A 26,723-nucleotide genomic window follows, 5' to 3' on the forward strand; every position below is an offset into this window, starting at 1 on the left:
AGAAAGAGAGACTTACTAATAATAATAACAGAACTTATTGCGCAAGCGCACAGCTTATGGCAACAATAATTTAGAGCCTCGCAACACTAAATACTAATTATCTTAATTTTTTTATATATAATTTTCGACTTTTACTACTGCTTAATATCAATAAAAATTAAAATAAAATAAATTTTTAAAATTTTTTTATCAAAGTGTTGCGGAGCCAAAAAAAGGTTGATATTCAGTTACGCAACTTGACGCAGAAGTAAGTATTGTTTCATAGACAAGTTATTTCATATATGGATAAACAATATAAGTTTTGCTATAAAATAAAACAATTAGGGCCAACAATTTGATTATATTAAGCAAAAAATGTACTTTTGAAATATAAAAGTTCTAACTTGTCTATGGATTAGATAGCAAACTGGCCGTGCGCTTCGTGAGAGCCTAGAAGACAAAGCGTATAGAATAGATATATTATCTTAGATAGTCAATCGACAAAAATCTTTCCACTTACGCAAGATCTACTATTTGTTTATATTTAGTCACAAATATTTAAAAATTAAAATTATTTCCAAATTACCCAGCAAGATATTTCGCCATCGAGTTCGTGCAATTTGCACTGAGTCTCGTGCCACCCAGTAACATGTTTTTGAAAAATGTCACAACTTTTTCCGATGTTAACGTTTGTGACATGTCACAATGTCACACACCTAAACTTGTGACCGGTCACACACTTTATATAGTGAGTTTGTCATAAAAAATGTGATATGTCACAAGATTTTTGAGTGACATATCACAAAGTATTGTGTGACTTGTCACAAAGAAAGTGTGTGACTTGTCACATAGAATGTATGAATGTCTCAGAATATGTGACTTGTCACAAAGAATGTTTGTGACTTGTCACATTGAATGTATGAATGTCTCAGAATATGTGACTTGTCACAAAGTATTGTGTGACTTGTCACAAAGTATTGTGTGACTTGTCACTAAGAATGTTTGTGACTTGTCACATTGAATGTATGAATGTCTCCGAATATGTGACTTGTCACAAAGTATTGTGTGACTTGTCACTAAGAATGTGTGTGACTTGTCACAATTTTTATTAACATGAAATATAAGTGACACGTCACAAGTGACATGTCACAATGGTACTACAGAAATAAAAAGGTAATAAAAAAAAGATTTATTTATAAATATTAACTTCTTAATAAGCACACCATTTGACAAAACTTAATAATCACAGCATTTGATAATAGTTATTTCTCGCATCATATTATAAACAGCTTTCCGTGCATATATATAGAATATACAATTATAAGATTAAAACCAGTTTTTTTAGCCCCGAGGTACCGAAGGCACGGGCTAAAAAAACTGTTTTAATCTCATGATTGTACATTTTTATATTCGTAGAAAGCTGGATATAATTCGATGCTAGACATAGTTTTTTGGTATGGATGAGAACCAGTTCCTATCCACCGGATTCGAATGAATACGAGAAAACATATTTAAAGTTTGATACTATAGAAAGAAGTTTTCCCGTCTAATGCTTGCTGACCAAACAAACTATTTTGATACTTATTTTAAGTGAATTTATGTTAAGTTAATGAAGGATTAAAGACTCCCCCCCCCCCCCTCAATACTTTTGTTGTTTTAATTTGTGGTTGGATTGTCGCCAAGCATTATAGTGAAAACCACTGCAATTTATTTATGTTAATAAGTTTAACTCTTGCAAAACAAAAAGTTCTAATGCTAAAAATTACTCTCCCAAAAAAAGGAATGCAGGATATATGTTAATTAACGATGGAGGTCAGTTACAATAAGGCTTCGAAATCAACAGCATACTTTCTTCTACAGTATCCCTGAAAAAGAAAACTTTATTATTAAGATTACTCTTAACATTCAAGTATTATTATGACCATAATACACAAATTTATGTTTATTCTTATGATTATTAAACATGATATTAGTCAATTTTAAAGCAAAATTACTTTTTATTTTGAATGCCAGTATGTCGTAAACCTTGTACATATTTTTTTTAAACATCTTAGCTGCTATTAAAAATACAGATATAGAATTACCTGTTCTTTTGCATTGAAAAAGTCCTTGGTGATTCAGTTTTCTTTGAAATTATTTGGAATATCGGATCTTATTCTTTTATACAGGTTTCAAATCCCTATTTTTTTTTATGAATTCATAAAATAAACATTCTTAGGTTATTTCCTTTGTTCAACATGCTAGGTATTAATTTAACATTAAACATTGTCATGTATCTAACATAGCAAACATAGGAAACTTTTTTTAGTTAAGTTAGAATAAGTCAAGACTCAAACAAGGGGGGGGGGGGGTGAAGACTTCAATAGGATGTGTCTTCTATCATAGGTTTTTTTTTATATTTGCCTTTCTATATTTTAATTGCTTTTGAGACTTAAAAAACAATAATTTGATATGAATTCTTTCCTTAGCATACAAAGCAGCCTGTGCGCTGATAAATGACTGTTACCATCCAGCTTCAGATGCTGGAAGTTTGCCCTCAGCAGTTACGACATCCTTAATGAAAATATATTATTAACTTTACTATTCAAACGAAACTACTGTATAAAAAGGATCTGTCTGTTCGTCTCGTAGAAGTATTATGAAGAAGAAATCCACTTGTAGATTATCTAAATTATCTATTATCAATTTTATCTAATTGTATAAACATCAGTATTAAAAAGAAATTTATTTTCAAGAAAAGAGCAAACAGTTTCAGAAGGACGGAAGTACGGACGGACCTGCCCTAATACTAGAAAAGCTTTGTTTTTAAAAATTATTGATTATCAAGGATCCTAAATTAGATCTATATAGGCTATACTCCATTCTCAATTGTGTGACACACAGACAGACATCCTGGAACTTTTACACAAGGACTTTTTTCTGGGGTGTAATAATTGTTCATGTGGGAATGTGAATCTTACCTCAAGGAGCGAACGAACAGGCAAGACAATGATGAAACTAAGCACCAAATCTGTTTAACTAAAATCAACAGAGAAATAAGGTTTACATCTCCTGATAAATAAAATTAAAGAACATTTCGACACTATTAGTGTATCTACATTTTATAGCCAACGAATATCAGAAATGTACAGTCAAATGTCCCCTCCTTCCCTGATTACAACTATTTTCAGGAGACTGGGCAAAACATGCTTTTTAAAGTTTCTAGGATGTTTTTCTAAATTATTTTTATAGGAACGTCTACCTATTAAATATTAGAGATACATTTAATACATGTATAATTTAGGTTTTAAATAGGTTGTCAAATCAATTAAGCATATTCCTTGAGCTAGCACTAAAGTCCACAGCAGTTAATTTCAATTTCACTTTTGCTCTCGTTGCCCACCTTAACATAAACCAAGAATTTGACTTTGGTATGTGCGTATCTTTGGGTTTTAAGTTACTCTATCGTACTGCGAATAAAACAACTGTTAGTTCAATAGCAAAAATTTTTCAGGGATTTTAGGGGATAAGACTTTGAAAAAAAATAATTTACGACATTTGTTAGTGGGTGAACTGTCTACTATTAACAGGGATAAGACAATGGAGATAAATTGTTATACATCCCCAATAATCATGAACAAAATATAATTATTTGTTAAAAACTTCAAAATACTCCCTACTAGTTTTAAACCAACCAATAAAATTCAATATTAGTACCAACCCAAAGTCTTGATCCAACAAACATGATTATAAAACTTTGGGTACAAATAGTATGTATCCCTCTCCTCTGTGAGGTATTTGATTATAGAACACATATGATAGAACAATGTTACTTTCATCTTTTTAATTCAAAATGTCATAATAAGCGATTTATTGACAAAATTTAAAAAAAAATAACATGCCATAAAATACAAATTTTTGGTAATACGCGTTTTTTTTACCTTGATAAATATTTAAATTCAAAGCTTCAAATCTGCAGAGGTCACTGCTGTCAACAAACTGAAACGCTTTAGTAAAACTGGCGTACAAGCCAGATTTAAATATTAGCTTCAAACTCTGATATAACTCCCTGCATTCTTGATTCTGAAATTTAGAAAAATATTTCTCGTATTCATTCGAATCCGGTGGATAGGAACCGGTTCTCATCCATACGAAAAAACTATGTCTAGCATCGTATTATATCCAGTTTTCTACGAATATAGAAATGTACAATCATAAGATTAAAACCAGTTTTTTTAGCCAGTGCCTCCGGCACCTCGGGGCTAAAAAACTAGTTTTAATCTTATAATTGTACATTCTATATCCGCAGAAAGCCGTTTATAATACGATACGAGAAATAAGTATTAAACTTTAAAAGAAACGCAGCGAGTTTTGCTTTACTTTATTGAAAAATAAATATATTATGAAAATTAATTATGTAAAAACGTAAATAAACTAAAAATTACCATAAACTTATAACTTATAATTTAAGAATAACGTAATTTTACACAATTTAATTTTGCAATTTCAGTCACTGCAGTGTTGTTTGTAACAGTTGTATGTAAGTAATTTTTAAATTTTTTAAGGTTGCCATCTTTTGTTTTGACTGAGCGCCAATAGGTTCAAATTTACTTATTTTTTTAATTTTCTTAACTAAATTGTAATTTAAAATTTTGTAATAAAATATTTTTGAATATAAGCTAGAAACCCTAGAATCTTATTTTTATTCAATCTTTATTCTTATATTATGGCCCCATTAAAAAATATTTGACAACACTACCAGGCGCATGCGCCAGAAAATAAAATTTTTTCAAATTTTAAGATTTTTTGGGCATTTTTTTTGCTCTCTTCACAATCGAATATAGTCCTCCATGGTGTTAGAGGAGTATATATAATATAAATTGCAAAAAAATATATTTATTTGGGATTTTGATATATAATGGGTTAATTTTTTGGTGACCTGTATTCTTTTAAAAACTAGTGACGTGTCACAAATATTTTTTTGTGAAGTGTCACAAAAAATCTAAAATTGTAAAAACTAGTGACATGTCACAGATAAATTTTTAAATTGTAAAAACTAGTGACATGTCACAAATAATATTTTTGGAGGGCATCATTTCTTTGTGAATTGGTATGGATAATTTTTTGTGAAATGTCACAAAAATTCTAAAATTATAAAAACTAGTGACATGTCACAAATAAATTTTTAATTTGTAAAAACTAGTGACATGTCACAAATAATATTTTTGGAGGGAATCATTTCTTTGTAAATTGGTAAGGATAATTTTTTGTGAAATGTCACAAAAATTCTAAAATTAAAAAACTAGTGACATGTCACAAAACATTTTTTTTTGAGTGAATCATTTTGTTGTGAAATGTCCCAAAAAATTCTAAAATTGTAAAAACTAGTGACATGTCACAAAAAATATTTTTGAAGTGAATTATTTTTTTTGTGAAATGTCACAAAAAAATTCTAAAACTGTAAAAACTAGTGACATGTCACAAATAATATTATTGGAGGGATTCATTTCTTTGTGAAATGTCACAAAAAATCTTAAAATTGTAAAAACTAGTGACATGTCACAAATAATATTGTCACAATTATTGTGACATGTGACCAACATTTTACTGGGTACCTCCAATCCCCTTCGCCATGAATTACCACCTATTTTTTTGGCGATAAACGTTGGAAAATCGTCCTTTCAAGCAAAAGGTAGCATGCGAGTTTGCCATCGATATCGTAGCAGAGTATGGGGCGAAGTCGCACATTAGTAACATAAATTAAAAGAGAGTGAATGAGAGAGAGAGTGAGTGAGAGAAAGAGAGAGAGAGAGAGAGAGAGAGAGAGAGAGAGAGAGAGAGAGAGAGAGAGAGAGAGAGAGAGAGAGAGGAGAGAGAGAGAGGAAAAAAATAGAAGAAGTGAGAAAAAAGAGCTGAGAGGCTTTTATACTTAGAAAGAACCGAATAGAGAGCAGCATTACTTTATGCTACTCTGCCATGATATCGATGGTGAACTCGCATGCTACCTTTTCTTGAAAGGCCGATTTTCTAACGTTTACTGCCAATGATATCGAACAACGTATCATGCTACCTTTTTTGAAAGTTTCGCTGGGTTGTTTTCTTTTGGTCATTATATAGTTGGGCATCTAAGCTTCCTATATTTATTGCGTATATAGGGACAACAAAGCGAATAGAGCTTGCGTACGTAAAGTTAAATGTATATTGTATATGTATTTTTTTCTATATGTAAACCTTCCGTGTAATACATAGATACTATAACGGTCCAAAAGCTCTTGAACTTTATATCTGAAGAAATGTACATACACGGATTTATAATTTGCTTTTCAATCCAAAACGAAATTTAAAAAGGATAACAACATCGACATAAATGCAAAGCTCTGAAACGGTAGGACAAAAGAACATTAAAGGAAGCCTGCAAGAAATACCACGATTTTACTGCTGAAAGACTGCCACAAGTAGACCCAATACCCCAAATTTGAAGCCTTCAGCTTCTATAACAAAAAAGTTCTAGGCATTTTAAAATGACATTTTATGTACAATGAAAATTTGAAAGAATTGCAATGCTCATGTTGAAAACTTTGAAATTAAACTACGTGGCCTAGAAACAAAATTATAAGCTTATTTTTGTCATAAATTTAGGTTTCCAGTAACTAATTATATTTTTACAATAAAAATACCCATTTTTATAGTCAAAATCATTAAAAAAAATTAAGTTTTACTTGCGTTGTACCGAATGTACTGTAGCCAATCAGAAGGCTGAATCAGCTTAACAACCAATCACAGCTAAGCTTGTATTAGTTTACCCCTTTGTTTCCGCTATGATTTTCGTTTAAAAATGCAATTTAAATCGATTTTTTTTCATAGCTTTTGACTATGAAATGTGGTGTTTTTATTGTAAAAATGTAATCAGTTACAGGCAATCTAAGTTTCTGACAAAGATAAGGTTATAATTTTATGTCTAGGCAACGTAATTTAATATTGTTTTTTTCTTTTATGAGCATTGGAAATCTTTCAAAAATTCCATTGTACATAAAATGCTATTTTGAAATGCCTAGAACTTTTTTGTTATTGAAGCTGAAGGCTTTAAATTTGGGGTATTGGGTCTTCTTGTGGCAGTCTTTCAGCAGTTAAAGCGTGTTATTTCTTGCAGGCGTCCTTTAACACTTGTCAGAGTATCAGAACTATAAGCAGAATACTAATTCAAGTCTAAACAATATATATGTTAAATATGTTAAGATACAGTTATAATGGATATATTTACATTTTTAGCACTTTAATATAAACTACCGGCTACGCCCCCTAGAGGCCTCTAGGGGCACTTGAGGAGGAGAGAGTCGAATTTAATCTTATTTAAGATTTTAAAAGAAAAAGTTTTATAAAAAAAATTTTTGGGGGGGCGAATTTTTTTTTTTAGGGGGGGGCGCCCACCTCCCCCTTATTTTTAATTTTACTTAATAAAAATTTTTTTAGGGGGGGTTTTCATTTTTTGGGGGGGTATGGGGTGTCCCAACCCCCCAAGAAAATATAGATATAAACCTTCCCGGGATCTATGAGAAGTTACCCTATTAAGGAGAACCCGATCGGTTCAGCGGTTAGCGAGATCCTTTGGTACAAACATACAGACAAACACACAGACACACAGACACACAGATACACAGACAAACAAACATTCTGTTACTTTATTATAAGAATATGCGTCGCTTATGCTTCCAAAAAGCAGGGGATTACCCAAAAGTTTGTTGTAAAATAAGTTAAAAATCAACAAGTTTGAAATAAACAGGACATTTCCAACATGCTTAAATAAACTATAAGCTTTTGCTTCATCCGTTTCAGATATACAGACGGACCAAGTTTAGTTATAGAAAAGTTTTGCACAAGTCAAGAGAAAATAATAGATTCATTAAAAACAATTTATTATTGGTGTTTTCTTCTGCTATTATTATAATCTAACATTTAAATCAGTTAATATTCTATCAAAAAATAGGACACATAATCTATTAATCAGTTGCGATGATTTCCATGCCACGGGGCTGTGTGAATTCTTGTGGGAATGTAAGGAAACGTCCTAAACATATTCTTATTGTAGGGGCGTTGACTCACCCTACCCCGCCCCCCTAAGCTCACCCTTCCGAACACTAATAGATAAAATTAAATAGAAACTTGCAAACCTTTGCTAAAAATGCAGGAATTCAAGAAACTATTAAAAATTCTGGATAATTAAAGCATACAAAACCTCAAAATAGGTGTAAATTAAACTTTTCTTGAGTGGTGTTGTGTTGAGGGGGGTGGGGGGATTGCAATGGCACACGAAGGGCGGCGAAAATTTTTCCTACTCTCACCAAAACAAACGGGTTCAACCCCCAACTCTAAAAATATTTTGTGTTGGGAGATAATAAAACCAATCTTTTTGGAGTGAAATGTACAAGGTTGAATTAAAGCATTAGGTTTTCAGAGGGTTTATACACTAGGGTATGTGGGTTGATTTTGGACATTTTCATAATTTTAGTTTTGCATTATTATTCTTATTTAAAAATAAATAAATTAAATACATAGAATTTGGTTCAAATCTTTGGCTTCGAAATCTCTTAAAATGACTGCATTCTTCTGCTCTGTTTGATTCTGGTTCTGAAATAAATACATTTTTACTAGCGAAGCTATTCTATAATTCACATTGTCTGTCCGACCGTTCGTCCGTCCGTCCCTTACGCTACGCCCTATGGGAGGAAATATGATTTACTCAACTTCTATTTAAGATTTTTGGTGATAGTTCTGTTTACCACTGAATTATATTTTTAACTTCTATTCAACGAACAATCTATTTTCTATCCAACTGATTATCATTTATCCATTTATCTATCTGTCTTTCTCTGTAACTAACTAATGTCTCTGTTCTTTTATTCTTTTTTTCTATTTTATTTATCACTAGCAGCTTCGCCCCTAGCCTCTAGGGGCTTTGCCCCAAGAGGTCTGATCAAACCAATTTTTCGTAATATAGATTTAAAAAATAAATCTAAATCTTTGGGGGAGGGAAATTTTTTTTTATGGGTTGGAGGGGGGGGGGGGGTAGTCGACCCCCCACTATTTTCATTTTTTTTTTGGGGGGGGGTATTTTTAATTTTTTGTGGGGGTTCGGGGTGTCCCACCCCCCAAGAAAATAGTTATAAACCTTTCCGGGACCTATGAGAAGCTACCCTGTAAAGGAGAACCCGATCGGTTCAGCGGTTAGCGAGATCCTTCGCTACAAACAAACAGACAAACAGACAAACAGACACACAGACAAACAAACAGACAGACATCGTTCTACTTTGTATTATAGATTGTTATATTCTACATATCAATAGAACATACCTTTGGCCAGCAGAAAATGGGCTGGCAAGCCAGGGGAAGGCTGGAGCATGCTGGTACTGACAGGTTGAAAGGACAGGTGCCATGGTGCTGCTCAAGTGGATCATAGCAGAGGTTACATCCTGCATCATAGCATACACTCTTCTCACTACAGGCTGTCAGAGAGTTCATGGTCAGTCCTGAAAATTACAGATTATTAAAACTTACCTAGTCAATTACCTCATATGGGCCAGGTCTCATTTCTGTCCAAACACCCAGGTTATTAGGTTAAATAACGCCCAACAGACAACCAACTCTTTGATTGTACGACCTTTGTCTGGAAGTCCTAACTGGGCCAAAGAACCCCCCTTCCCTAACAATTAATGTCGCGCATAGCAGTAGGAAACATTTTTAACGTCTTTAATTATGAAGTTGTGTGAACCGAGATTCGAACTCTTCACCTTTCTAACGACAAGCGGATATTTGAATATGATTAAAGTCCCTCCACAGATTTTGATGTCATACGATGTAATAACCAATGAGAGGCCAGCATAAATTTTACTATTTGCCAATTACAGTGTAGTCTGGCCTCTCGTTGGCTATTCTATCGTATGTCGTCATAATCTGTGGAGGGACTTTAATCATCTTCGGATATTAAACATTTTTTATTCAAAAAAAACTTTAATGTTATTTTTAAAATGAAGATAAATTACCAATTGCGAACAGACGGATGGACTAGCATAAAAATAGAGTAGCTACATGTTCATAAGCCCTTGAAAATATTTACCTAGACCAGTGAGTTGAACATTAATTGGTAGATTTGTGTCATCACTCTACAAATATTAGTTTCATTTTTACTTTTGTTATCGCCAATTTTTTCTATAATTGGTTGGTATTTGTTATTCTTTATCTATGACAATTTGTCTCTAACAGATATTTTTAGTAAAGATTCCTGTAACAATATGTCAATAATAATTATCAGAAGGTCAGTTTTTATATTTGAAGCAAGTCAGTAAACGATGGATAATTGATTGTAATTTATTGTGGTACCCAAAAATTTATATAAAAAACATTCTCTAATTTATTTGTTTAAAAAGTTTGAGTAATTTTATTAAATTTCAGCTGGATATTTGAATGCGTAACCGTTGCCGCTGCCGTAGCCGTGGCAGTAGTCGTAGCTGTAGCCGTCGCCACTGCCAGTACAGCCAATAAAACATGGATTTTAAAAAGATTTTACAGCAGTGCAAAATCGTCTATGGCCCACCCAAAAAATATTTTTTTTGTTTTGATTTTATGTTTATTTGGCCACGGCTACGCGCAGCGAATTTGATTCAAAGATCGCTATTAGGTTAGTGGCTGTACATCTGGCAGCGGCAACAGCAACGGCTACACATTTAAAGATCCAGCTCTGGATTTTTTGTTATCTACGATCTACTTCGTAATACAGTTATGATTATTAAAAAAGTAATTTTGTATTAGATGGTCAAAAGAACTACTTTACCTTGATCAAATTTAATTGCGAGTTTCCACAGCCTGCGCTACGCGGCGAGAAGTTGCGCAGAAAAGCTGGCTGTATCTCTGAACCTAGAAATTATTTAGATTGTGACTTATGTAGTCTTGGAAAAATATAATTTATTTATTGTGTAGAAAGTTATCCGCGGAAAATAAAATGAAAAAATGATGACTCTCTCTTTTTATTGGATTAAACTCATTTTCTTGTGGCTAAAATTTGTCTCGGGGTTTGATAAAATATTTTCCAGTGTGGTTTAGAAACCGTAAACGAATACGTGGATGAAAACCAGTTCGCAGCCGCACTGAAAAATCATGTATCGCATTAAATTAAGTTTTCTACGAATATAAAAATGTTCAATCATAGTATTAAAACCAGCTTTGTTAGCCCGTGCCTCTGGCATCTCGGGGCTAACAAAACTGGTTTTAATCTTATAATTGTACATTTTTATATCCGCGGAAAGCTGTTTATAATACGATGCGATAAATAACTACTAAAATGTGTCCTACCTGAAGCACATGTCCATGGAAGACATTCTCTTGGTAAAATTGTAGAACAACTAAAAATGTATACATAAATTTTTAAGTATTTTAAAACATAAATATTTGTTTCCTTCAGTTTCGGCTTCCCATTAATTATACAAATGACAACTACCATAAGAAGCGAAGCACCAAAAAATTATCAATGGACAAGGGACAGTGTAAATTAAAGAAGAGATGGATTAAGGCTATATTTCTGTTCCCCTTTTACGAATACAAAGTCACGAGATGCTTGAGGCGCGGCCACTAGTATATTATCAATTCAGCTTACTAATTACTACCTTATAGAGATCTAAAGGGATAATACAATGGCCGATAAATTGATGTACATCCTCAATTATAATATTCAAAATTATTCTTTCTGTAGATTAAAATTAGTGGTTGAAACATTTGAACACTCAACTTAACAAACCAACCAATCAAAGTCCACAAAGTTGTTCAACCAACGAAAAAGAAAACATTGGAGACTAGTGTAATAAACAGCCTATTGCCCCCCCCCCTCTCTCTCTTTGACTAACTTACCTGAAGTAAGAAAGTTCCCCACAGTCTGAGTGTAGAGAGGTCATGGGGTCAAAACATTTTCCACAGGCCAAATCAAGACAGGTGGGCGCGTGGTGACAATTTGATGGAGGTCCTCTGAAAATATGAATTTGATGTGTAAGGTACTTAATTTTTTTAAATTGTCTCTTGGGGCACAGCCCCTATAGGCTAGGGGCGAAGCCGCTACTAAATCTATATAGTAACAGCTATCTAACTTATTATAAATCTCTATATGTCTGTTTATTTACCTGTATTACCAACTTTTGTTCTGTCTATCTGCATATCTATCTTTTTTTTATATAAATTTAGCTATCTATTTGTTTTATTTTTCATGCTTTTCATATCTAGCACTCTAGCTTACTACTTATCTATCTATCTCTCTATGTACCTGACTCTAATAATGGTATTAGGAATGTCCAGATTAACGCTGACTGCCATGGCAAATACACGGGCGGGTAGCCATCCTTCTGTCTCTAGGAGGTTGCTCAACAGTTCCTGTAGATGCTCTTTACGCCCTAAGTAAATTGATAATAGTGTCGTGTGCAGGATTTTGCCAGGGGAAGTGCATCCAAAAATTAATTTAGTTGTGAATATTGATAGAAAAGTTTGGATACTATAGCTTAGGTTTGTATCAACAAATCAAGATTTTTGTTATAAAACTTTACCTAGAGAAGTTCTGCCATTAGAATCAACACCTCCCAAAAGATCTTCTATAACTATTTGTTGATCAATCTAAATACAATTTTTATTTATTAAGGACGAAAAATAGATATACAATGATGCATCCTCTATGATTATAAACAAAATTAACCCGTCTGTATAATAAAAATTATTGGCTGAAAAGTTTAGACACTACAAGTTTTGAAACAACTAATCAAAATTCAATAAAAGTGCCCAAAGTTTTGTGTAAACGAATAAGTGAACGCGGTTATAAAACATTGGGTATTAGTGAAATTTCAACCAAATTTTTGATGGTCAGGTAATAACACAAGCAATTAAAAAAACATTTTTAAAATAACAAGGACAATATTGTATATCAGTAGCGCAGCTTGGACGGTAAAGAAAGATAGATAAAAAAGCAAGATTAGATAAAATACAGTAGAATTAATATAAAAAAATCACGAAACCTTTTTACGTTTAACATAAGAACGGATAATGATATATTTCATAATTATAGAGCTACTGTTACTCTAACAAGGATGGCAACATTTATAAAACGAAGCTCAAAAATCACAAGGAAGGTCAAACCAAAACCAACTATTATAGAGTGTCAGAACTTAAAAAGCAAAACAAAAGTGTACATAAATTTGTTGGAAAATTGTGTAAATATAGGATACTGTATAATGACAGGATTTGATATTATACTTGGTTGTCCGAGGAAGCATTATTTAAAAATCAGATGAATAGAATTATTATATCAAAAAGCTGTTGTGAAAAAGTTAAAATCGGCATGTTTTAAATGGACGCACGGACTTTCTTTTAACGATTTAGAGTTGCAAGCTTCTTAAATCATACCTAAAAGTAATACTATAGGAATCATCATCAAGTTTGAAATCAATAGCCAATAGTGCAATTCTAACATGTCTAAAAAGGATATCCGTTTCGGACGTACGTACGGGCGGAATCATAAAATTAATACAAGTTTTATTATTCCAGGCTCTCTGGTTTTAATATTATAATTTATTATTTTATTATCCGCGGAGAGCTGTCTATAATATGGTGCAATAAATAACTATTTCATTATTACCTCCGAAAATTCTTGAACAGCTTCTCTGGAAACTTCGACAAATCTCCCATTTACAGCATTCGCAACCAAAAATAATGATAAGTAGTTAGAAATTAAATTTATCATTTTGCTTGAAATTATAGTTTTGTCTATAACGCTTAATTGTCTGATTGAAACTAAGATTAATTTCTAAATTAAGGTTTTATGGGTCAACTTAGAAAAGTCGTGTTTATCAAATTATGCTAAATTAAAAAGTTAGCAAAATCTTATTTATGAATTGGAAAATTAGGATGATACATGAAACTTGAAATTAAATATTTCCACCGTGTAGTTTTCAAATTAATCAAATATTAATTAGCACCTTTTAGATTACATAAAATTTTAAATTTGCTGTTTTGATTAATAGCTTTATAAATCATCATAATAAGGTTTTTATGCTTTTGGGTAAAGTACTACTCACTCAATGGGGTGAAAAGGGGGTGGAGATATGACTTGGCACTCTGAGTAAGATTAAGAATGAGAGCAAGCGTTATGAAAGAAAAGGGAAAAATAGAAAAAAGGAGAAAAGGGAAGGCAGTAAGAAGAGAATTAAACACCTGCATAAAAGATTTCCAGGTTATCCAGCGGTCATCCTATAATAGTTGGGAGCACGAAACTAACTCATATTAATAGTTTATACAGCAGTCATCTGTAAGAGTTTGGAGTATGAAACCAATTTATATTATGTTTTTTTTAGGTTACCCTATCATAGTTGGGAGTATGAAACAAATTTTATTTATAGAAAAGAAAATTGGGATTAATCTTTAAAATATAAAACAGTTTGACTAAAAGGATGATCCCTACCAAATATACCATAGTTTTAGCCAATGTCATTTAGAGAGAGTTAGGTCTCCCCCTCTTTATAATGATACCAGCAGCTACGCCCCCTAGAAGCCTCTAGGGGAACTTAAGGTAGGAGGGGGAGTTTCAAATTTGAGTTTCAAAAGACTAAAATAAATATTTTTTAAGGGTAAGGGGGTGAAGACAACCTCCCCAAAAATAGTTTTAAACCTTCCCAGGACCTATAAGAAGCTTCACTGTAAAGGCGAACAATATCGGTTCAGCGGTTAGCAAGATCCTTCGGTATACAGACAAAAAACGCTTACTACTTTATATAATAGGATATTAAAAATTTACAAAATCACGATACCGCCTAAGTTGTGCTTTTCAGGGAACATTATTAAAAGCCTTGGTGTAAATTAGTCTTTAAAACATGATCAATGTAGAGTGTTTAAAAGTTTTGTTAAAAGTTTTTATTTTTGTGGTGTTTTAACTTTGTAATATGCATTAATGGGGGATGTGTTTCATGCTCCAAACTTTGTGATCTAGAATTACGTGAAGTTCGCGAAAGAACAAAATAAATATCTTCTTGTTTGTTCTCCCTTTTTTGGAAATCCCGAAGTGACAGAGGTAGTGTTTGAGAACTCACTTGTTTGATTTAGATTCAAGAAACACAAAATAGAAAATCAATTCAAAATCTAATAACAAATTTATACAGAATAGATAAAATTATATTCAGCCTTTTTTAAAGCTTATTTTTAAAGTAATATTGTTCCTAGCGAAGCTATGCTATAATTTACCTTGTCTCAGATAATTCAAGATTGACGGCTGGATTTTGTTGTGCGAAGATTTCTTAAATCAATAAGCAAGTACATAATTTACTAAGTCCGTCAGTCAATCAGCCGAACTACAAAAATATAAATATTTATAAATATGAAGGACATAAATTCAAAGTTTCGTTTTTGTTCTTCTATTTTCTTGTCCAAAAAAGGGTAAAAATTGTTTGTAAAGGTTTTAATTGTTCGTAAATAGTCAACTATTATAAAAAGAGTAGAAATACACGAAAAAAATGAATACACTATATCTATTTATATTTAACATAATATACATCATATAATAATAAACATAACAACAAAAAATCAACAGCAAAAATATATAAATAATTTTAAAAAATATATAATCTAACAGTCAACAGTCATCTGTATAGGTATTTAAAAAGTAATTTTGTCAATATACAATATACATACATATGTTTATAATATTTTAAACTAAAGCTGCTAAAATATTCTAAATATTAGTCTGATTTGTTTTATGACATAATATTTCTATTTCACAATTATTGCCTATTTTTACACATAAAATAATATCACTTATGAGATTCTTTATTTCTATTCTTTGACATTTATTCAACTAATATTAATAGTTTCTATATACGAACAAGAAATAATGCATCTTAGGAAAACCAGGGATTTTAAGGGATAAGACAATGATTTATCCCGCAATGATGATAAACAAAATTATTACTTCTGTAGATTACATCAATTAAAAGTTCTAACACCGCTAGTTTGAGCCAACTAATCCAAATTTGCAAGTCAAAACAACTATGCCACTGAGACAACATGTATTTTTTTGAGGGGGGCAGGGTATCTCATTAAACAATAGAATGCTGTAATTAGTTTCAATAAAAAAAACTAAGCCCAACTAAATATGAATGGTTTAAAATTAGTGTTGAATAGGGTTTCTTCTGATGCAATATTCTTTGTATTCATTTATAATTAGAGAATTGGGGTATTGTTGAATTATTTATAAAATATTTAACCCCTTCTTCTTGATGAGCGATATTGTCTTCTAGCCTTTGCAATTTCCTGAAAAGATTTATTTTTAAGATTAAAAAATCTCGCGGCTAGAGTGTTTCTGCGACCGAAAAACTTTGCTGCTCTGGTACTGCTGTTAACACGGCTTGTCGCCTGCGGTTTCTTAAAGATTAAATCATCAACAAGGATGACAACATCCATAAGTAGCGAAGCTCCAAAATTATGGATGGATATTGGGAAAAAATACAATATTCATTTACAATAAAATAGGTAAAACAGGAAACCTTTAAAATCACGCAACCTTTAAAATTATGAAATCTAGTAATCGATCGAGCACCCAAATTAATTGACAAATCTTAATGAAACTTGTGAAAAATATATATAACATGAGCATATTCAATAATTCCCTAATAATTTTAGCCGTCAATCCTGAATAGGAATCAAGAAAATCAAGAAAACCTAAAAATCTAGGAATCGATATAGGGTTCCAGGACAAACGCAGGAGTCCCAAACGCAGGAGTGGACAAACGCAAGAGTGTTAAAATATTAATTTAATAAAGTATTTCTATACAGATTAGGTTAGGTTAAGATATGAAGGTACAAAAAAGCCCCCCGCAGGGGTTAGGCATTAAAAAACCTAAAAGAAGGTCCAAAATAGGTTAGGTTAGGTTAAGTGTCCACTCCTGCGTTTGGGACTCCTGCGTTTGTCATAGGACCCGATCTAGCACCCCAATTAATAGACAAATCTTATCAAAACTTCGTGAAAATAAGTAGAATCTAAAATTAATTAATCCCTGAAAATTTCAGTCCTTGAGAAATTCACGAAAAAAATCTTAAAACCGATCTAGCAACCTAAACAACAGACAGATGGACAAAACAATGTATAAATTGGTACACCGACAAACGTCCTACTACGACAAACGTCCTAATGCGACAAACATCCTAATCCGACAAACCTCCTAAACGACTCACGTCCTAAACGACAAACCTCCTAAACGACATACCTCCTAATGCGACATCTCTTAAGTAAAACCTCCTAAAAACTTTTTCGAGTGATATCACATTTATTAAATGTGAGGTAAGGGTCGATTTTTTTAATGCAAAGTTGTATCGGGTTCGAAACCATGCCGTTGGGTAGCCAACACCGACTTTGGGAAAACTGTCGGACGGATTTTAAAATTTCACCCTGTGGACAAAGTTATTCAAGAAATAAATTTCGGTTTTGAATTTCGTCCCTGTGTGTTTTATCACCATATTGGATTGGATTTTTACATTGTTTCACTGTTAGTACATAATGTTTGGAAGATTTTTTGTTTAAATTTTGGAAGATTTAGAAATTAAAATTTTTTTAGGAGGTTTTTATATAAGATATGTCGCATTAGGAGGTTTGTCACATTAGGACGTTTGTCCCTTTAGGAGGTTTGTCCTTTAGGACGTTTGTCGCATTAGGAGGTTTGTCCCTTTAGGCGTTTTAGGACGTTTGTCGCATTAGGACGCTTGTCCCTTTAGGAGGTTTGTCGGTGTACCTATAAATTAGATGGGCATATGTCATTGGAATCTTCACTAAAAATTTCAGCTGTCTATCTTGTATTGGAGCCGAGAAAATCACGTTTCCCCTATAGCGTTACGGACAGACTGACGGACATAATGAATTATACAGTAGTAGCATCGCTACTAATAACTAACATTTAATCTATTGGTCATCAATGTATAAGAAGATAGAGTCTATGGGATTTTTAGAAGCGAAGCTTGATTATAATTCACCTTGTAAGAAATGTTTCATAATGATAGGTTTTGTGATTCTTGATTTGTCCGTATATGATTGTTTGTGCTTTGCTACTAATTGATGTTGTCAACCTTGTTACTTGTTTACCTTCTTTGGGCTGTCAACATCAATTTCATTATCCTCAACATTCTCTTGTTCATCATCATTAGGATGTTTAACAGCAACAGTTTCTTCTTTCTCATTAGTTTGTTCTAGAACAGCAGCTTCAGCATTATCATTATTCTCAAATTCGTCCTCTAAAAAAGAATGAATTGGTGATTATTTATAGCACAATGTAGAAAGAAAATCTGACTTATCGTCAAGAAGAAGCTTATGATTTTGTTAAGCTCTGGACCAATAGGGCTCTTACCTTTTTAAAAGATATATATCTACTGGTCATACCAAGGTTTTAGGCTATATTCTTTTAGATCTAGGCGACTTTCCCCCCCTCAAAAAAAAAACCACACATCCTTACGAGGTTACCAAAGTTTAAGTACACACAAAAAAGTCCTTTTGTATACTATTCCTGTAGAGGTTTATTAGGTACACCAAAATAGAACCTTGTGGTGCATCCGTCCTCTGTGAGATTATCCAGTTTATACCTGCTCCATAGTTGTAATAATCCTCTTCATCAAACATGTCCATATAGTCATAATAATCATCTTCACTATTCTTGTGTCCACCATTCACCTTCTGCTCTAACTCTTCTAGCTCAGCTTTCAACTTAATAAAGAAAAATCAGCATAAGCAATCTGTCAAATTACAATAAACTATAATACAGTAAAATATGTAATCTGTTGATAGACCAAGTACTCAAATATCTTTAAAGGTATGAAATGCTATAATGTTGACTTTATTGTATTGGAAAGGTATGATAGAATTTTCTTCATTGCTTAGTTTATACTTTATGATTTGTTAAATTTTGATTTTTTACCATCCAAAAACTGAACCTTTTAATGAAGAAGAACAGACATATGTGATTTATAGAGTAGCTTCACTACTAAAAATAATTTACCTTTTCCAGTTTTAGCTGCTTTTGATGTAGAATCTATTTTAAGGACACTTTACTTAAAAACTGGACTGAAATTATGCTTAGTTAATTATCGCATCGTATTATATTTAAACAGTTTCCGTAGATAGTAAAGTGAAACAATATGATATTAAACTAGTTTTGTTAGCCCTGAGTGGCCGAAGGTCCGGAATAACAAACTTGTATTAATTTTAGGATTTTCCATTTAATATTTGAGGAAAATTGTCTGTAATATGATACTATATTTGATTCTAAGTAAGGCTGAGAACCGGTTCTAATCCAGGGGATATTAATCAGTTTCGAAGCCATACTGGAATAGTTATTTCTCGTATCGTATTATAAACGGCTTTCCGCGGATATAGAGTGTACAATTATAAGATTAAAACTAGTTTTTTTAGCCCCGTGGTGCCGAAGGCACCGGCTAAAAAAACTAGTTTTAATCTTATGATTGTATATTTCTATATTCGTAGAAAACTGGATATAATACGATGCTAGACATAGTTTTTTCGTATTCATGAGAACCGGTTCCTATCCACCGGATTTAAATGAATACGAGAAAAAATATTCTTGTTATTTGTGTAATGGAACATTCATCAAAAACTATTAGAACTTTATTTTTTTCTTTTTTGTTAAAATATTGACTTATATGCCTTGCAATAGAAGGTATTGTCATCCTTATACTAATGTAGCAGGATGTTCGTTTGTGTGTCTGTGTGTACCGAAGGATCTCGCTAACCGCTGAACCGATCGGGTTCTCCTTAACAGGGTAGATTCTCATGGTTCCCGGGAAGGTTTATAACTATTTTGGGGGAGGGTACCACCACCCTCCAAAGAGAAATGACAAAAAATCGATTTTTTTTAAATACGGGAGACTTCAACGTAAAATAAAGAGGTATCGTACTAAAGGATTATCGTAGAGACTTTAACAAACAGAAACATTTAAAGTGCCACTAGAGGCCTCTAGGGGCGTAGCCGCTAGTTTAAACATAAAGTAAGTAAATGTCCTTTCCTGTTTCTTTCTTAAGTACTTATTAATAGCACTAGATGGAGATGTCGTAGTAGTTGTTGTAGTTGTTGTTGTAACAGAGGGGATAGATAATATTCTAATACAGATTGTAACAGATTATGAGTTTCATAATATCACCATTGCACCATCTACATCCCCCCCTCCCACCCCTTCATGTATTTTTTAGAGATTCTAAAAGTGTATCGTTATAAATACGTCTAAAAAGGAAGGATAAGAGGATCGAACATATGACACTTTCCGTATCTCCGTTTCCATAGTTAAAATTATAAATTAAGACTGTACTCCATTTGAAAAGTTTGATTTTTTTTGCACCAAAGCAAACAAAAATATATGAAAAGGATGACCCAAGAGTCTAATCACATCTTTAGAACTACTATTACCGACTTACAATATGAAGATTTTATACCATTAATTACCTCATACCCAAGGTGATACAAATTCTCTTTTTCCTTTCAAACACCCGGGGTATTAGGTTAAATATTTTAATTTTGAAAAATCTGTATTCCTTGTCGATGTAGAAGTGGTACTCGAGGTTGGACTTAAAGCTTTTACAAAACCCCTGAAAATTTTTATTTTTATTTATCTTGTATATGGTCAGGAATAAGGGATGGGAAACCTGACCGAAAATTAGGTCTCAGCCTCCTTTTAAAAGTGATGGGGCAACTTTTCTTTTTTGCCTATAAATCAACTCATTTTCGCCAGTTCATTATTGGCTGTAGGCCAATATCCAATAGCCTGATACTTGCTTTTAGCATTAACCAATTAATTAATAACAAACGCGTCCCCCAGTTCCTAATTGGCTAAATTAATTCAAGCAAACATAAATTTCTGCTATTAGAATGAAAACAATGGAAATTTTCTGCTATCAGAATGACTACAATATATATGATGTTCAATCACATCAACTTATTATTAAATCTACACATTAATAAATGTCCATATAGCAAAACATAAACAGAGAGATCGTTTTTTGAAGACTGCGTAGGATTCAACATTTTATACTTCAGAAAAATGTGAAAAACTCATGTCTTTAGACAATTTAAAAGTTATATTTCATGTGGAATTGATAGCCCACCTAAATGATTACAAATACAAAACTAGTTCAATATGTAAATAAAAAGTGTACTGTGTTTTGTTAAAAAAAATTTTCATTAATTTTGGTAAAAATTATTGCACACTTAATTAAACTTTTCTGTTAATTTTTAACGTAAAATTATTTTTTTTTTAATTCTTAATTTATATGTATGCTATGGAACAATTAGTTGATAGAATGTTACCCATGTACTTATTTAATTCTACTTAATTTATTTATTAAAGCTGGGGAGCTAAAGCGGTGTTTATTTCTATATACAAATTTTGGGGTGAAGTAGATCCCCCCTTAAAATGTTTGAAAATAAATCAGATTTAACCATCTCAAAAAAAAACTTTTTTTTAAATGGGGGGGGGGGGGTGGCGAAGTAATGACCATCTTAACGGGATTCTACTTAAACCCACTAACATATTGGTTCTTTGAAAAGTTTTTATTATATTTTATGCTAGGTGGAATCAACTACCTGAATTCTATTCTATACTTTTTTTCTTTGCATTCATATAATAGCTATTTCATCATTGTTCATAGTTTTCAAATCTAACTACTGCGTCATCCCGAAACTAGTTTTTTAGGCCTAGTTGGAAAATAGGCCTGGAATAATTTTTTCTTACGTTTCCCATCCCTTATCCCTGTATATGGTTAAAAAAGTATGCTAGAGAATATAAGACAACAGAGGGATAGAAAGAGAGAGAGAGAGAGAGAGAGAGAGAGAGAGAGAGAGAGAGAGAGAGAGAGAGAGAGAGAGAGAGAGAGAGAGAGAGAGAGAGAGAGAGAGAGAGAGAGAGAGAGAGAGAGAGAGAGAGAGAGAGAGAGAGAGAGAGAGAGAGAGAGAGAGAGAGAGAGAGAGAGAGAGAGAGAGAGAGAGAGAGAGAGAATTAAAATAAATAATTGGATCAAAAAAAGCCCGTTTAAACCGTGCTTACAAATGACCTGTAATCACTGCGGATGTAAAGAAGAGATGTCACGAAAGGCATACCCAATTATAGATTAGCTGCGCTACGCTGAAAACTTACGAAACAATGATGTTCATAGCTCCGGCTATAAGTCCCCAACTGAAATAATTTAGGATGGGTACTTCGCTCCATTGTCGTCCTTGTGTCATTTCCCTAGAAAGATAGATAGTTGGTTAGAGAGATATATTATTATTTTAGATAGTAGGACATATAGAATAGATGGGTAGAAAAATGTATAGATATATTAAATTCATTGATAGATGTATACTTTTAGATAGGTAGATAGATAGATAAAAGCAGAGCTAGATAGATGGATAGTTGCTGAATATATAAACTGAAAAATAGAAAGGAAGATTGTTTGTTAGATAATTAGATCAAAAGATGTAGATACAGATAAACATTAAACATATATAGATATGTGGAAGAATATTTAAATAGAAAGATTGATGTAGCTAGATACTTGAATATATATTTAAATATTAAGACAGACCAATAGATGCAGATACAGATAAATATATAGAAGGTGACTCGAGAGTTTGCAAGATAGCTAGATAAAGGATATCTAAATTGATAAACAGGGAGATAGAAAGATACATAGAAAAGAAGATAGATAGGTAGATCAATAAATTAATAAATAAATAGATTATGTACAATACATAAAGATAAATAGATAGTTACAGAATTTATAAATGAATACATTAAATAAATTTATAGTTTGGCATAATTATAAAAAAATGCATTGATAGTTAGATATATAGTTAGATATATGAATGGATGTATAGATATTTAAGTAGATATATGAATGGATGTACAGATATATATCTAGATATATGAATGGATGTATAGATATATATAAATAGATATATGAATGGATGTATCTATAGATATATATAAGTAGATATATGAATGGATGTATCTATAGATATATGAATGGATGTATAGATATATAGTTACATATATTGATGGATTTTTAGATATATAGTTAGATATATTGATGGATGTTTAGATATATTGTCAGATATATGAATGGATGTGTAGATATATAAATAGATATATGAATATATATAGAATATAGATATATTGTTAGTTATGAGAAAAGAATGGATGTATATATATATAAAACTTACTGTGTTTCTTGCTGTGAGAAGAAAGGAAAGGAACTAGATATAATAAATGAATGGATGTATAGAGATATAAAAGGGTACATGGCAGATTTACCACTACATTAATTTAACTATAAGCATTAATAGTTATAAGTTATAACAACTTTGTTAAAATGGTTAATATTATTATAAAAAAAGGGGTATTTTTGTCATCTAAACTGTGAATTTGACAGCCTCATTGAATTTCACGGAAATTGACAAAAACACACCTACTTTTGTCAAAAACACAGTGACTGTATTTTGCTAGTGGTAAAAGTGGCAGCAACCCATATAAACTTACTGTGTTTCTTGCTGTGAGAAGAAAGGCAAGGAACTAGATAGACAGATACAGAGGCTCAACAATACCACGGAGAGATTCATTTTAATTATCTGAAATAATAATTATAATTAGATATACCAAAAAGCTTCAGAGGAAAGCTATTAAGTACGGAATACATCCAGAGAGAGAGGGGGCAATGGTCTGTTTAAAACTAGGGTTGGGCCGGATATTTTTTTGGCCGGATACCGGATACCGGATATCCGGCTAATTTCAAATGCCGGATATCCGGTATCCGGCCGGATATCCGGCAAATGCCGGTATACGGCAAATATCCGGCTATCCGGCCAAATTACCGGATATCCGGCCGGATAACCGGCCAAATTATTATATATTAAAGTATCAAAAAAGGATATAGTCCCTTTCGTGGCAACGCACTTTAAGGGGCGATTCGTTGTATTTTTAAAATTGCTTTTAATAGGTTATTTTAGTTTAGGTTAGGTTATATTTGGTTAGGTGATTGCCCCGCAGGGTTAGGCAATTGGCCCCGCAATGTTAGAGTCCCCCACGAGGGGCTAGAAATAGGAGGAAAGCTACTGTGAAAATACGAATAATTGCTCCTTAAGGGGCGTTACAAAAAAATTTCTTCATAAACTGGTGTTTTATATTATACTAGCGGCTGCGTCCCTAGTATCTAGGGATATTAGAATGGACATGAAAGTGCAGAAAAATAACTTAAAACCTTACAACGACTTTTTTGTAAAAATTAAACAGCCTAAAACCACCCTGGGACCCATAAGAAGCTTCACTCTAAAGGAGAACCATATCGGTTCAGCAGTTAGCGAGATCCTTCCCTACAGACAAAAAAAGCTTACTACTTTATATAATAGGATAAAATTAAGGTTAAAACTTAAAAATTAAGTAACTATTAAATGATCTTTTTTAGCAAATAAATCTAATTAACTATTACTACCCTCAATCTGTAATATCTACCCCTAACAGATGGAGGAAGGGCGAGGAATTGGCATTGAATGCCTGCCCCCAACCCCCCCCCCCCCCTTTGTTTTTTTCTATTCCATTTTCTGTGTATAAAAGGTAGAGGGCTATAACTGTGTGACTTTCGAAATATGGGTATGACACATAAATGAGAGTTGAAATTTTTTTAATACCTCCTTTCTGGCGGACACAGGATGCCAGCAAATCTGGTAAGGTCATTCAGGTAAAAAGTAAAAATATTTTTTTACTTAAACAAAGCATTTCATGTTATCTAATACTAAAATATCCTATAGTCGTACATCCTCATATGTAATATAGGTGTTCAAGTCGATTTCAGGTTCCAGGTATAATCCTGCAAGTCCTGAACCTCCAGGTCTCCAGAAATCTTTAAACAGTTTCTGTGACCGAAAATTTTTACTTAAAGATTTCAAATTTTAAACTTAGGCTTTTTTTATATATCTTCATGACATATTACAATTTCATTAAATCCGTTGCCGTTTACCTACCAACCGTCGGTTTGCGGCTAGCAGCTGCCAAGTACTGCTGCCACCGCCAAAATTTATGTTTTGAGATTTCTAATATAAAATTTACATAAAGATAAACATATTCAGAAAAAATTGTTCTTCTATTTAAGATTTAAAAATCAGAGATTTTTGTTGTAAAATATAAAAGATTATATTGCCGGATATCAGGCCGGATAGTTTCAATATCCGGTATCCGGCCGGATATTGAAATGGCCGGATATCCGGCCACACCGGATATCCGGCCCAACCCTAATTAAAACACTAGGCATCAAAGTTTTATAATAACATTTTCTCATTCGTTGGATTAACAACATTGGGGAGAATTTAAATCTACAGAAGGGGTAATTTTGTGTAACATCATTGGCAATATATATAAATTTATTGACCATTGTCTTATCCCTTTAGATCCAGCAGGCTTAATTTTGGTGTATCTCTGAACCAGCTATTGCTAATGAAGCCCAACTTAACCAACCCTTGAATGTACCAAAGATATCTAGCTTAAAACCAATGCAAGTCTGTACTTAATATAATAAATGTTGATTCTTTCAGCCGTTTCCGAGATCCTTCATGTCACATCCAACAATTTTAGAGTACATGATTAAATAAAAAAAATTGTCAAATACTCTAATTTATCTTTATCTATCTATCAACCTGATAATCTATCTATTTAGTTATCGATCTATTCATGTAACTATCTATCCTTCTATCTATCTACATATCTTACAACTCAATTATCTAATTATCATCTATTCATCTTTATATCTATCTATTTTTATCTATTTATCTATCAGTTATCTAGCAATCTATTTATCTTAGCCATTTATCTATATTTATATCTATCTATCTTTCTACTTACCCATCTAAGTCTATCCATTTCTTTATCTATATAATTATGTAACACTAGCGGCTACGCCCCTAGAGGCCTCAAGTGGCAATTTAGATGTTTTAAAAATACTACGATACCTTGCAATGTTTCAAAGGAGTCTCTATCAAATTTCTACGATACTTTGCAATAATTCGTAGGAGTCTCTATCCGAGAAGAATTTTTTTTGATTTATTGTGATTTCTCTTGGGAGGGTGGTGGTACCCTCCCCCAAAATAGTTATAAACCTTTCTGGGACCTATGAGAAGCTACCCTGTTAAGGAGAAGCCGATCGGTTTAGCGGTTAGCAAGATCCTTCGGTACAAACATACAAACACACAGACAAATATCCAGTTACTTAAGGAAATCTTTCTATTCATATCTCTATCTACTTGACACAAAATCTAACTTTATATTTAACTCTCTATTAATTTATTTATGTAATCCATATATATCTATCAATCTATCTATCTTTCTAGCTATTTATTTATGTACTCTATAAATTTACTAAAAGTGTTGACACGAAATCACACTATCAGAGGTTAATTACAGGCTGCTCCTAAAGTATTTTCAATTGGTAGTATAACAGTTTGATTTCAGCTTATTTTAGCTTGATGCCGTGCTGTCATTATACTATTATGAAATGTCTTTAAACCCCCAAATTAAATCTCCTTGAGTTACAGGATGTCTCAAGTAAATGATCTCCGAAAGTAAGTATACATCAACAATCCCATTTAATTTGTGAAGCGAAGATTTTCTACATTTTATGTGTGTTGCGTTGTTCGTCCATCTTAACGTATAGCTGTGACTGGTAAATAGTCATTTTA

The 26,723-nt window shown here is 32.4% G+C and overlaps 1 protein-coding gene and 2 long non-coding RNA genes across 4 annotated transcripts; all 3 read right to left on the bottom strand.

Annotated features, from left to right (window-relative positions):
• Positions 1-8,357: 8,357 nt before the first annotated feature.
• Positions 8,358-13,778, bottom strand: LOC145319295 (uncharacterized). 2 transcript variants are annotated; one of them, XM_080161358.1, is made up of 9 exons: positions 13,619-13,778; positions 12,537-12,603; positions 12,260-12,386; positions 11,854-11,967; positions 11,302-11,351; positions 10,784-10,866; positions 10,070-10,115; positions 9,307-9,482; positions 8,358-8,583 (listed from the first exon to the last, which is right to left on the bottom strand). In XM_080161358.1, the coding sequence occupies exons 1-9, from the start codon at positions 13,721-13,723 to the stop codon at positions 8,500-8,502; spliced, it is 852 nt and encodes a 283-aa protein (XP_080017484.1). In that variant the 5' UTR covers positions 13,724-13,778; the 3' UTR covers positions 8,358-8,499. The 2 variants fall into 2 exon arrangements, with proteins under 2 accessions (XP_080017484.1, XP_080017483.1); XM_080161357.1 differs by having other exon boundaries at positions 8,381-8,583; positions 12,260-12,390; positions 12,541-12,603.
• A 1,712-nt stretch (positions 13,779-15,490) lies between these two features.
• On the bottom strand, positions 15,491-19,043 carry LOC145320311 (uncharacterized). The gene is made up of 4 exons (XR_013880155.1): positions 19,011-19,043; positions 18,598-18,718; positions 18,104-18,252; positions 15,491-16,281 (listed from the first exon to the last, which is right to left on the bottom strand). It is a non-coding gene; the product is annotated as an uncharacterized LOC145320311 (long non-coding RNA).
• Positions 19,044-20,557: 1,514 nt separating this feature from the next.
• Positions 20,558-23,629, bottom strand: LOC145320312 (uncharacterized). The gene is made up of 3 exons (XR_013880156.1): positions 23,539-23,629; positions 22,156-22,248; positions 20,558-20,611 (listed from the first exon to the last, which is right to left on the bottom strand). It is a non-coding gene; the product is annotated as an uncharacterized LOC145320312 (long non-coding RNA).
• Positions 23,630-26,723: the final 3,094 nt, after the last annotated feature.

This window comes from Acartia tonsa, chromosome 5 (assembly GCF_053477335.1).
Source record: "Acartia tonsa isolate MP-2025a chromosome 5, ASM5347733v1, whole genome shotgun sequence".
NCBI classification, from domain to species: domain Eukaryota; kingdom Metazoa; phylum Arthropoda; class Copepoda; order Calanoida; family Acartiidae; genus Acartia; species Acartia tonsa.